The 11,991-nt window shown below is 40.7% G+C and overlaps 1 protein-coding gene across 1 annotated transcript; it reads right to left on the bottom strand.

Annotated features, from left to right (window-relative positions):
• Window positions 1-8,555: 8,555 nt before the first annotated feature.
• LOC118720739 (60S ribosomal protein L12-like) lies at window positions 8,556-9,104 on the bottom strand. Its single transcript, XM_036441007.1, is given in 2 exon segments — window positions 8,556-8,807; window positions 8,810-9,104. Coding segments are annotated over 2 exon segments (495 nt in total). The 5' UTR covers window positions 9,090-9,104; the 3' UTR covers window positions 8,556-8,592.
• Window positions 9,105-11,991: the final 2,887 nt, after the last annotated feature.

The following is an 11,991-nucleotide window of genomic DNA, read 5'->3' as shown; positions in this document are numbered from 1 at the left end:
CTCAGAGGCAGCTCTGAAAGGCTGGTCGGACCGCACAGCGCTAGCAAGAGAGGAACTTGCAGGGATGCAGTCCCTCCTTGTGCTGAGGCCTGTGCCTTTCCCCACTGAACCTAGTTCGTAAGACCTTTCCTGTGGTTGAGCTGCAGGAGGTGTGGGCTTGTGAAATCTGGGAAGAGTAGGTGGCAGTCCAGGTGGGGTAGTAGCAAGTCTAGTGCTGAGTTGAATCTGGACCCCAGTCGCCAATTTCTCCTGAGAGATAGCCCCTCCCTCCAGTCTCCAGGCAACCAATATAGCCACACCCAGATCACATTTTGAGTAATAAAAGGAATCTGAATACTCCCTGAGGACATAGGCATGGGCCTAAATAATAATCTTTAGCCTCAGGAACTGGAAACTGAAAAACAGTACAGTACAGACGAATGGAATCTTAAGCCACCCAAAGAAAGACACACCACTTTTTTTCACTTTTATTTTTGTTATCCCTTTTTTTTTTCTTTCTTCTTTTCTTCTTTGTCTTCTTGTTTTTGTTTGTTGCTTTTCTGTTCAATTATTTTTCATCACTATTTTTTATTTGCTATTTTTAATTTTTTATATAGTTTTTTAAATTATTTTTTTGTAAATTTATTATTTTTTCCTCTCATTCTTTTTCATCTCACCCACTTATTCCCTTCCTATTTCCTCAATACTAAATTAAAGTCCTCCCCATATTCATCCAATTCTCAATATTATTTTCACTATATAAGCTCAGCCTCTACAGATTCTGCCCCAATACTCTTATTCCTTTGTCTTTTATCCCATACCTTTTTATCTCTCTTTCATAGCATTTGTGCTCTCTTTTCTCTATCCTATCTCTCTTTTCCTCAGGTTGTTACTTATATTGGAGTTATGGATGTCATGAGTACATTTGTGCTAAGTTTCCTCGGTGTTGTGTCTTGTTGAGGTGAATTTTGTCTGATTAGGCCAAGGGGCAGGAGAGCAAGCCACATAACCAGACACCTGAAGAGGAAATTCCATCCACAACAGGGTCAACAACACTCCAGACCAAACTACAGAGGCAGGAAGAATGTGGCAGTTAGGGAAAGAGCGTGGGTGAGGGAGGGAGTAAAAGAGGAGCATGTGGTCAGGTGGTGTGTGTGTGTGTGTGTGTGTGTGTGTGTGTGTGTGTGTGTGTATCACACTTAGATCCCACAGGACCTGCAGGGGTAGGCTAATCAGACTCGCTTAACTAGGCAGCTTTTGCTACCATTGCAAACAGTACCAGGAGGCCAGTTTGTCCTTAGGAGCCAAGCCTTTTTTAAGGGAAGAGCTGCTGTAATGGGGTTCCCAGCCTCAACTCCACCCATAGTGCCCTCAGATAACACCTGGGACTCTACAACCACCCCTGCCAGGGACACACTACCTAGGCTATAATTCCATGGTCAATGAGGCTCCAGCTGCTCAGGGCACAGGCACCTGTTAGTTTGGAAGCAGATGCCCTTCTGACTGGCCCAACGCTTTAGCCCAGGGCACTGCTGTCCAAGGAGCAGCAGCCCCACAGCAACCCCCCACAGGCCTAAGAGCAGCAGCTTCAGTGGCCTGCCCCTGTCCAAGGAGCAGCAGTTGTGTGAGCAGCCAGTTCCATAGCAACCTCATAATCAGCTCATCCCATCCAAGAAACAGCAGCTATACGAGCAGCCTCCCCAACCAGCAAGAGGAGGCACCACTGCTGTGAACACACCCACCAAAGGAACCACTGCTACCGTAATTGCCCAAGGAGTAACTCCAGACAGAGAAGCTACTGCCACCCAAGAAGTAGCCCCTGCACAGCTCAACATCTAAATCAGCTGGTGAGATAAAAAATGGGTAAACAAAGATACCCCCAAAGGAAAGAAAAGGAGGAAATATCAGAAAAGCATCTAAGTGAAACAGAGGTATGCAATGTTTCAGAAAAAGAAGTCAGAATAAGAATGATAGAGTTAGCCAAAACTGGTTTGGCTCAGTGGATACAGCCGTCGGCCTGTGGACTGAAAGGTCCCGGGTTCGATTCCGGTCAAGAGCATGTACCTTGGTTGTGGGCACATCCCCAGTAGGGGGTGTGCAAGAGGCAGCTAATTGATGATTCTCTCTCATTGATGTTTCTAACTCTCTATCCCTCTCTCTTCCTCTCTGTGAAAAATCAATAAAAATATATTTTAAAAAAGAATGATATAGTTCATAAATGGATGGAAGAAAAAATTAATAGCTTATGCAAGAGTCAAGAAGAAATGGATAAAAAAATAGCAACTTATGTAAGAATCAAGAAGAAATGAAGAGTGATATAGCTGCAATAAAAAACACCATGGAAAGTTTCAACAATAGACTAGGAGAAGCGGAGGACTGAATTAGTGAACTAGAAGACAGGGAAGCAAAACATAGCCAAATTGAATTGCAATTGGAGGAAAAACTTAAAAAATAAAAATTGTTTAATTAAAAAACTAATTTTTAATTAAAAAATTAAAATTAGGAAGAGAACCTAAGGAAGCTATGGGATACCACGAAACAAAAGCACCATACAAATAATAGGGGTACCAGACAGCAGGAACAAGAACAAGGGTTAGAAGAACTATTTGAAGAAATAATGTCAGAAAACTTCCCTGATGTGGCAAAGAAAAAAGTCACATAAGCACAGAGAATCCCAAACAGGATGAACCTGAAAGACCCACACCAAGATACATCATAATTATGATGGCAAATATTCAGGACAAAGAGAGAATTTTAAAGGCTGCAAGAAGAGACAGAAAGTTTCATACAAGGGAACTCCCATTAGATTATCAAATGAGTTCTCAATAGAAATCCATCAGGCCAGAAAAGAATGGAAGGAAATCTACAAAGTGATGTAAACCAAGGGACTGAATCCAAGAATAATCTCTCCAGCAAGGTTATCATTCAAAATTGAAGGGGAAATAAGGAGCTTCACAGATAAAATAAACAAAAACAAAAACAAAACACTAAGGGAGTTTATCACTACCAAGCCAGCAATGCAAGAAATGCTAAAGGGACTGGTGTAAAACGAAGAAATAAAAAAGGCAAGAAGGAACACAGTCTCAAAAAATAAAAATGGCTACAAACAAGTACCTTTCAATAATACTTTAAATGGAAATGGACTAAATGCTCCAATAGAAAGACATCAAGTGGCTGAATGGGTAAAAAAAAACACACCATTTATATATATGCTGTCTACAAGGGACCCACCTCAGAAAAAAGGACTCATACAGATTGCAAGTGAAGGGATGGAAAAACATCTTTCAGGCAAGTGGAAATGAAAAAAAAAAAGAAAAAAAAAAGCTGGGGTAGCAGTACTTATTTATGACAAAATAGACCTCAAAATAAAGGCCATAAAAAGAGATAAGGGCCGAAACCGGTTTGGCTCAGTGGTAGAGTGTCGGTCTGCAAACTGAAAGGTCCCAGGTTCGATTCCGGTCAAGGGCATATACATTGGTTGCGGGCATGTCCCCAGTAGGGGGTGTGCAAGAGGCAACTGGTCGATGTTTCTCTCTCATCGACGCTTCTATCTCTCTATCTCTCTCCCTTCCTCTCTGTAAAAAATCAATAAAATATATTTTAAAAAAGAGAGATAAGGAAGCCACTTCATAATAATAATAATAAAGCCACTTCATAATAATAAATAACAAGAGGATATAACCCTGATAAACATATATGCACCCAATACAGGAGAGCCCAAATACATAAAAAGACTCCTGGGAGATATCAAGGAAGAGCTAAAACCTATCCTCCTCAGACTATTACAAAAAACATTCAAGAAGAAAAAACACTTCCAAGCTCATTCTATGAAGCCAGCATCACCCTAATACCAAAAACAGATAAAGATAACACAATGAAAGAGAATTACAAGCCAATATCCCTCATAAACATAGATACCAAAATTCTCAACAAAAATTCTAGCAAATTAGATCCAGCAAATTAGATCAGAAAATTAGATCAGAAAATTAGATCAGAAAATTAGATCAGCAAATTAGATCTAGCAAATTAGATCAGAAAGATCATACACCATGACCAAGTAGGATTTATCCTGGAGATGCAAGGATGGTACAATATTCAAATCAATAAATGTGATACATCACATAAACAAATTGAGAGATAAAAATCACAGTCATATCAATTGATGCAGAAAAAGCATTTTACAAAATTCAACACACTTTCTTTTTAAAAAAAATATATTTTATTGATTTTCTTACAGAGAGGAAGGGAGAGAGATAGAGAGCTAGAAACGTCCATGAGAGAGAAACATCGACCAGCTGCCTCTTGCACACCCCCTACCGGGGATGTGCCCGCAACCAGTGTACATGCCCTTGACCGGAATTGAACTTGGGACCTTTCAATCCGCAAACTGACACTCTACCACTGAGACAAACCAGTTTTGGCATCAACACCCTTTCTTGATAAAAACTCTCAACAAGGTGGAAATAGAAGGATATACCTCAACATAATAGAAAGAAGAATCATACCTCAACATAATAAAACCCATATATGACAAACCCATAGCCAACATCATACTCAATGGGCAAAAACTAAAACCATTTCCCCCAAAAACAGGAACAAGAAAGGGATGTCCACTCCTGTTCAACATAGTGCTGGAATTACTAGCCATTGTTATCAGACAAGAAGAAGAAATAAAAGGCATCCAAATTGGAAAAGAAGAAGTAAAACTGTCCTTATTTGCAGATGATATGATACTGTACATAGAAAACCCTAAAGACACCATCAAAAAATAATTAGACTTAATAAATTAATTCTGCAGTGTAGCAGGATACAAAATTAATGCCAAGAAATCTATGGCATTTCTATACACCAATAATGAACTCTCAATCCCATTTACCATCACACCAAAAAAATTAAGATACCTAGGAATAAACTTAACTAAAGAGGTAAAAGACCTACACACAGAAAACTACATGACACTGAAAAAAAGAGCTAGAGGAAGACATAAATAGATGGAAGAACATACCATGTTCATGGATTGGTAGAATCAACATCATCAAAATGTCCATACTACCCCAAGCAATTTATAAATTCAATGCACTTCCCATTAAAATACCAACGACATATTTTACAGACCTAGAAGGAACTTTCTAAAAATTCATCTGGAATAAAAATATAGCTGAAGCCAGTTTGGCTCAGTGGTAGAGCGTCGGTCTGCGGACTGAAGGGTCCCGGGTTCGATTCCGGTCAGGGGCATGTACGTTGGTTGCAGGCACATCCCCGGTGGGGGGTGTGCAGGAGGCAGCTGATCGATGTTTCTCTCTCATCGACATTTCTAGCTCTCTATCTCTCTCCCTTCCTCTCTGTAAAAAATCAATAAAATATATTTTAAAAAATAATAAATAAAGACCATGAATAGCTACAGCAATCCTGAAAAAGAAGAACAAAGTAGGAGGGATCTCAACACCAGATATCAAGCTATATTACAAAGTCATTGTTCTCAAAACTGCCTGGTATTGGCAGGCACAAGAACAGACAAATAGATCAGTGAAATAGAATAGAGAACCCAGAAATCAATCCAAATCACTATACTCAATTAATATTTGACAAAGGAGGCATGAACATACAATGTAGTCAAGAGAATCTTCAACAAATGGTGTTGGGAAAATTGGACAGATACATGCAAAAAAATGAAACTAGACCACCAACTTACACCATATACAAAAATAAACTTAAGATGGATGAAGAACTTAAACATAAGGGAAACCATAAAAATACTAGAGGAATCTATAGGCAGAAAAATCTCTGATATGCCAAAGCATTTCTTTTTTCTTTTTTTCTTCTTTTTTTTTTTTGCTTGTCAAAATGATCTTTTTTTAAAAAAAAAAATACATTTTATTATTTTTTTACAGAGAGAAAGGGAGAGGGACAGAGAGTTAGAAACATCGATGAAGGAGAAACATTAATCAGCTGTCTCCCGCACACTCCCTACTGGGTATGTGCCCGCAACCAAGGTATATGCCCCTAACCAAAATCAAACCAGGGACCCTTCAGTTTGCAGGCCAATGCTCTATCCACTGAGCTAAACCGGTTAGGGCTGCATATTACACTTTTATTACAATAGATTATTATAGATAGTAGTATTTAGAATATTTTATTACATTTTTAAAAAATATTTTAAGTATTTTTATTGCTTTTAGAGAAGAAGGAAAATAGAGAGAGAGAAACATCAATGATGAGAATCATCGATTGGCTATCTCTGACACAATCCCCACTGGGATCGAGCTCGCAACCTTGGCATGTGCCCTTGACCAGAATTGAACCTAGGACCCTGCAGTCTGAAGACCAACACTCTATCCACTGAGCCAAGCTGGCTAGGGTTTGTTACATATTGTTTTCCTCACTCATCAACAAATGCTTCTTGAATACCAACTTTATTATTTATTTACTCATTTATTTATGTTTTAATCTTTATTCTTGAGCTATTATAGATAACCCCCCCCCTTTTCCTCCTTGCTCCACACCACCTGGTTCCTGCCCTGCCCCAGGCCTTCACCATCCTATCTATTGTCTGTGTTCATGGGCAGTGCATATATGCCTATAAGTTATTTGGTTAATCTTTTCATGCACCCTCTTCCCTGTGTGATTTTTTATTTTATTATTATTATTTTTTAATGCATTTTATTGATTTTTTTTCTTAAATAAATTTTTATTGTTCATATTATTACAAATGTTCCTCCCCCCTTTCCCACCCCACCCTCTGCCCTTTCCCCACCCCCTATTGTCCTCATCCAAAGGTGCACAGTTTATGTTCAGTCTCTTCCCACATCCCCCTCTCCCCTTTTCCCCAAGAATCGTCAGTTCACTCCCCTTCCATACCTCTGATTCTATTATATTCAACAGTTAATATTGTTCCTCAGATTTTTTTTTAATTTCCTTGGTTTTTAGATTCACTTGTTGATAGCTACGTATTTGTTGTTCATAATTTTTATCTTTATTTACTTTCTCTTCTGAAAGAACCCCCTTCAGCAATTCATATAATTCTGGTTTGGTGGTGATGAACTCCTTTAGCTTTTTTTTATTAGTGAAGCTCTTTATCTGACCTTCGAATCTGAGTGATAGCTTTGCTGGATAGATTATCTTTGGCTGTAGGTTCTTACTATTCATCACCTTGAATATTTCTTTCCATTCCCGTCTGGCCTGCATGGTTTCTGTTGACAAATCAGCTGACAATCATATAGGTGCTCCTTTATAGGTAACTACCTGCTTAGCTCTTGCTGCTTTTAATATTCTCTCTTTGTCTTTTGCTCTTGGAATCTTAATTATGATTTGTCTTGGCGTGGTCCTCTTTGGATTCCTTTTATTTGGAGTTCTGTGTGCTTCCTGGACTTGTAAGTCCAATTCTTTCACCAGGTGGGGGAAGTTTTCTGTCACTATTTCTTTCAGTATGTTTTTGATATCTTGCTCTCTCTCATCTTCTGGGACCCCCATAATTCTGATGTTGGATCATTTGAAGTTGTCCCAGAGGTTTCTTACATCATCTTCAATTTTCTGGATTCTCTTGCCTTCTTGCTTCTGCAGAGGAGTGTCTTCTGGCTCTTTATGTTCCAAATCTTTGACTTGATTCTTGTGATCTTCTATTCTGTTTTTAGGACTCGGTATAATATTTTTTATTTCAGACAATGTATTCTTTATTTCTTGTTGATCCCTTTTCATATCCTCATAGGTCTCATTTATTTTATCGGCCTTTTCTAGGAGATTCTTGAAAAACCTTATAAGTGTGGTTTTGAACTCTATATCCAGGTGCTTTTTGTCCTCCATTTCTTTCGTTTGTGATCTATTTGGTCTAGGCATTTTCGCAGGCAGCTTTCCTGATGGGGCGGGGTTTCAGGGTGGAGCCTACAGTTTTGGCTTCCATCAGCTCCACCCTATGCGACTCCTGAGACTCAGGGTCCTTCAGAACTCCTTGCAAGCGCTTCTGAGAGAAAGGTGCCCTCGATTTTCGCCTGCTGCCAAACAGTCTATGCTGTCCCCCAATGAGCCCGGTATTGGGGTTCAGTTCAGTTGGAAGTTCAGAGCAGTCTGGAGCCCCTGTCTCCTTCCCGCCAGGGCAATCCCATGGCACAGCCGGCCGGCCCTTCTCTGCGCACAATGTGCGCGCCTCCGGGACCTCCTTTCGCCACTCCCCTGGGGTTCTGCCTTACAGCCCAGCTCCCTATGGATGAGCCTGGGTACCTGGGGTCTGGCCTAGAACCTGGGTTCAGAGCAGTCGGAACTGGGGCCCAGCACAGTCGGAGCTTTTATCTCCTTCCCGCTAGGGAATGCCAGCCAGGCACTCAGCCGCCCTCCTCTCCGGCTCCGTCCTCTCTGCGCACAGCGTGTCTTGGTACCTTAGGCTCTTACAGCAACTCCGCTCTTCCTTCTGGTTATCTCCTTGCTTCTTGTTGTAGAATTTCCAGTCAGTCAACTTTCCTGTAGCTCTGGGTAATGTCCATTTTATATTTTAGTTGTATTTTATTGAAATTGTTGAGTGCGGCTGCGACTAGGTGCCCACCCGAGCAGCCATCTTGGATTCTCCCCTGTGTGATTTTTTTCCAAAATGATCTTTAATTGAATCCTTTTCTTTTGTAGTTCTTAACTAGCCAGACATTCCACTGCACCACTGTTGATATCATCTATGATGTCATGAGGGTGGCGGCCATCAACATTGTACCCCACAGACTGGGCAGTCCCCAGGATCTCTTTAATGGTTCCAGAGTGTTCTGTAGCTAAAGATCGGTGCCACATCTGTTGGGCAATGCTGACAATCTCATCGAAAGTGATATTTCCACTGTGCTTAATGTTTTTTGCTTCTTTCTGTCTCTTGGAAGTTCTTAGAGGGCTTTGATGATCAGGGCAGAGGCAGAAGGCACTACTTCGATCTGGGCCTGTCTGTTCTGAATGGTCAGTTTCACTGTAATCCTCAGATCCTTCAAATCACCAGTTGCTTTGGCGATGTCATCACCAACCTTTTTTGGAGACAGGCCCAGAGGGCTGATCTTGGGGGCCAGGGCAGACGTGGCACCCACTTCCCCATGGGTGCGCCTCAGGTATACAACTTTGATCTCACTGGTGTCAAACTTTGGTGGCATGGTGGAGGCAGCTGGTGTCAGATGAACCCAGATTCAGGATGACTGAAGAAAGTTGCACCTGAGCCTCCTCCAAACCGAAAGCCGAAAAGCCAAAGCAATTTCTTCACTACCTAGGGCAATGGTAGCTAAAGAGAAAATAAACAAATGGACTACATCAAGATAAAAAGCTTTTGTACAGCAAAGGAAACCATCAATAAAACAACAAGAAAACCCACTGCATGGGAGAACATATTTGCCAATGATATCAACGATAAGGATTTAATCTCCAACATTTACAGGGAACTCATGCAGCTTAACAAAAAGGAGATAAATAACCCAATCAAAAAATGGGAAACTGATCTAAATAGACACTTTTTGAAAGAAGAGAGAAGGATGGCCAAGAAACATATGAAAACCTGCTCAAGGTCACTAATCATCTGAGAGATGCAAATCAAAACAACAATGGGGTACCATCTCACACCTGTCAGAATGGCTATTATCAACAAGTCAACAAATGACAAGTGCTGGTAAGGATGCGGACAAAAAGGAACCCTCATGCACTGCTGGTGGGAATGCAGACTGGCGCAGCTGCTGTGGAGAACAGTATGGAATTTCTTCAAAAAACTAAAAATGGAACTCCCATTTGACCCAGTGATCCCACTTCTAGGAATATATCCCAAGAAACTAGAAACATCAATCAGAAAGGAAATATGCACCCCTATGTTCATAGCAGCACAATTCACCATAGCTAAGATTTGGAAACAGCCTAAGTGCCCACCAGCAGATGAGTGGATTAACAAACTGTGGTACATCTACACAATGGAATACTATGCTGCAGCAAAAAAGAAGGAGCTCTTACTATTTGCAACAACATGGATGGAGATGGAGAACATTATGCTTAGTGAAATAAGCCAGGCAGAGAAAGATAAAAAATATCACACGATCTTACTCATTTGTGGAATATAATGAACAACATAAACTGGTGGGGGAAAAAATAGATCCAGAGCCAGAGAAACATCAAACCTCAGGGAAGAAATTGTGAGGTAACCAGAAACCCAAGAATGCCTGAGAAAGTCTTTCTAGCCATGCTAGCAACCACAGCTGTATGGTAATATTACCTGTGGCAAATGGGGAAGTATTTTAAACTTATGCTTCTGACCCTTCATAGGTAAGACCCCTTACATGGGCTGATCCCTCACCTAATGTAGTCACCAATAATACCAAACAATTTGGTCATCCAGGAAGACCATGGGTGGGGCAAGAAAGTATAATTACACAGGGGCCTCCAACCAGCTTCCCTATTGTATGACACAAAATCAAACCTCTGTCCCTTTGTGTGTAAAATTAAAGAGAGGTTTCTGGATTGTGTGGACACCAAAGAAAGGGTATCACTGTTATTATTCCTTGCCCCTGGGAGAGGTGCAGAAAATGTAACTAAGACCTTGTCTATATAAAAAGAAATTGATAGCCAGTTTGAAATGGAATTGCCATGGCTTAGAGCAAAGAATATCCTTACATGATATTATTCTACAAGGTCATTATTTTTCCCAGATTTGTGTTATCCCCATCACCTATAATAGTACCTCGCACCCTTGGGGATCAATAAAAAATCATCTTTTTTGGTGCGTGGAGACTAAGGTAACACATCTCTTGATATTTTAGAATTACAACAGCAGAATATACAATTATCCTAAGCAAACTTACAAACTAATTCTTTGAATGTCTGGTAGCAATTTAAAAAGGACATGAAAGGATTTAATCCCTTCCATGTGTAGAGGGCTCCCTGGGAAGGCAACTGAGCATTCTATTTTGGTCCCTCTTGCCCTTTTGGCCAAGAGGTTCTCTTCTCACAATCCAATTGCCCACAGCTGTTGCCTGAGCTTTATGTTCATGCCGAGGTTGAAGCCTCGTGATGACTGGTACCATGGATCTGTTTCTGGACTAGTGGGGCGAGCTGGGCCCTCCATGGAGAAGAAACTGGTTTCTCCAAGATATGTGATCAATGCTGGGGTCCACCAAGGCAGGTGCTGAGCGTGAAGGCCACGCTCTTGTACCCATGGTATGGCGAAGTGGGCATAGGCAACCAAGGAGACAGAACTGAACCTCATATCACCCTGCTTGGCCCTGGAGAATGGCTGGTCAGCCAGAGATGGGTAAGATTCCTTAGGGAAAGAACAACATAAGACAGGCACAGTTGCAGAGGGGCCATCAGGAGAGAACTTGGCGGTCAACAGAGGTGAGGCACAGACCCTCACTCTCCCCAACTTTGCAGGGGCCTAAACCCTCACCCCTTCTGAGGGAGGTCTCCTGCCCCATGGCTGCTTAACTTCCCATGCCCAGCTCAAATCGGGACCCAGGTAGCAGACAGACACTTGGCTAACAGCAGCTGCCCTCTCTCTGCAACAATATTTGTTTGAGTTGTCTTGAACCCATGGTGTGGCAAAGTGGGTTTTTGGTATCTAAATCCAGCCTACCACCAGCAATGCTCAGGGCCTACTCAAGAAGGCAAATAATCCTTTCCACTAATATTTACAGGGCAAAATAAGGTTGTTGTTAGAGTATTAAATTTGACAGTAAAATAGTAGTCACGTCTTCAGGCTTATTTAAATTGGAGAATTGAAATAAGTGAATATTCTAGAAAAATTAATTGTACTGGACAAAAAGCTGTTCCTAAAGTGTTAACAAAAATTTTTATTCATAGTTCATCTCACAGTAAAATTGTGTAACAAGTAAGGAACCTAAAGCAGTCATATTATAGTGCAAAAAATTAAAATTTTAAAGCTATCAAGACTACATTATAAAATTTTCAAAAGCCGCCTAATATTTAAATAAAAAAGGGGGACAGTAAAAGAATATCATGTTAGGAAAAAATATCCTGTAAGTAAATTACATCTAGAAAATATTTTCTTTAGAAAATTAACTT

Source organism: Pipistrellus kuhlii, unplaced genomic scaffold (assembly GCF_014108245.1).
Source record: "Pipistrellus kuhlii isolate mPipKuh1 unplaced genomic scaffold, mPipKuh1.p scaffold_m20_p_17, whole genome shotgun sequence".
NCBI lineage: Eukaryota > Metazoa > Chordata > Mammalia > Chiroptera > Vespertilionidae > Pipistrellus > Pipistrellus kuhlii.
Note: the sequence above shows the minus strand (reverse complement) of the source record. Positions and strands in the feature narration are given on the sequence as shown.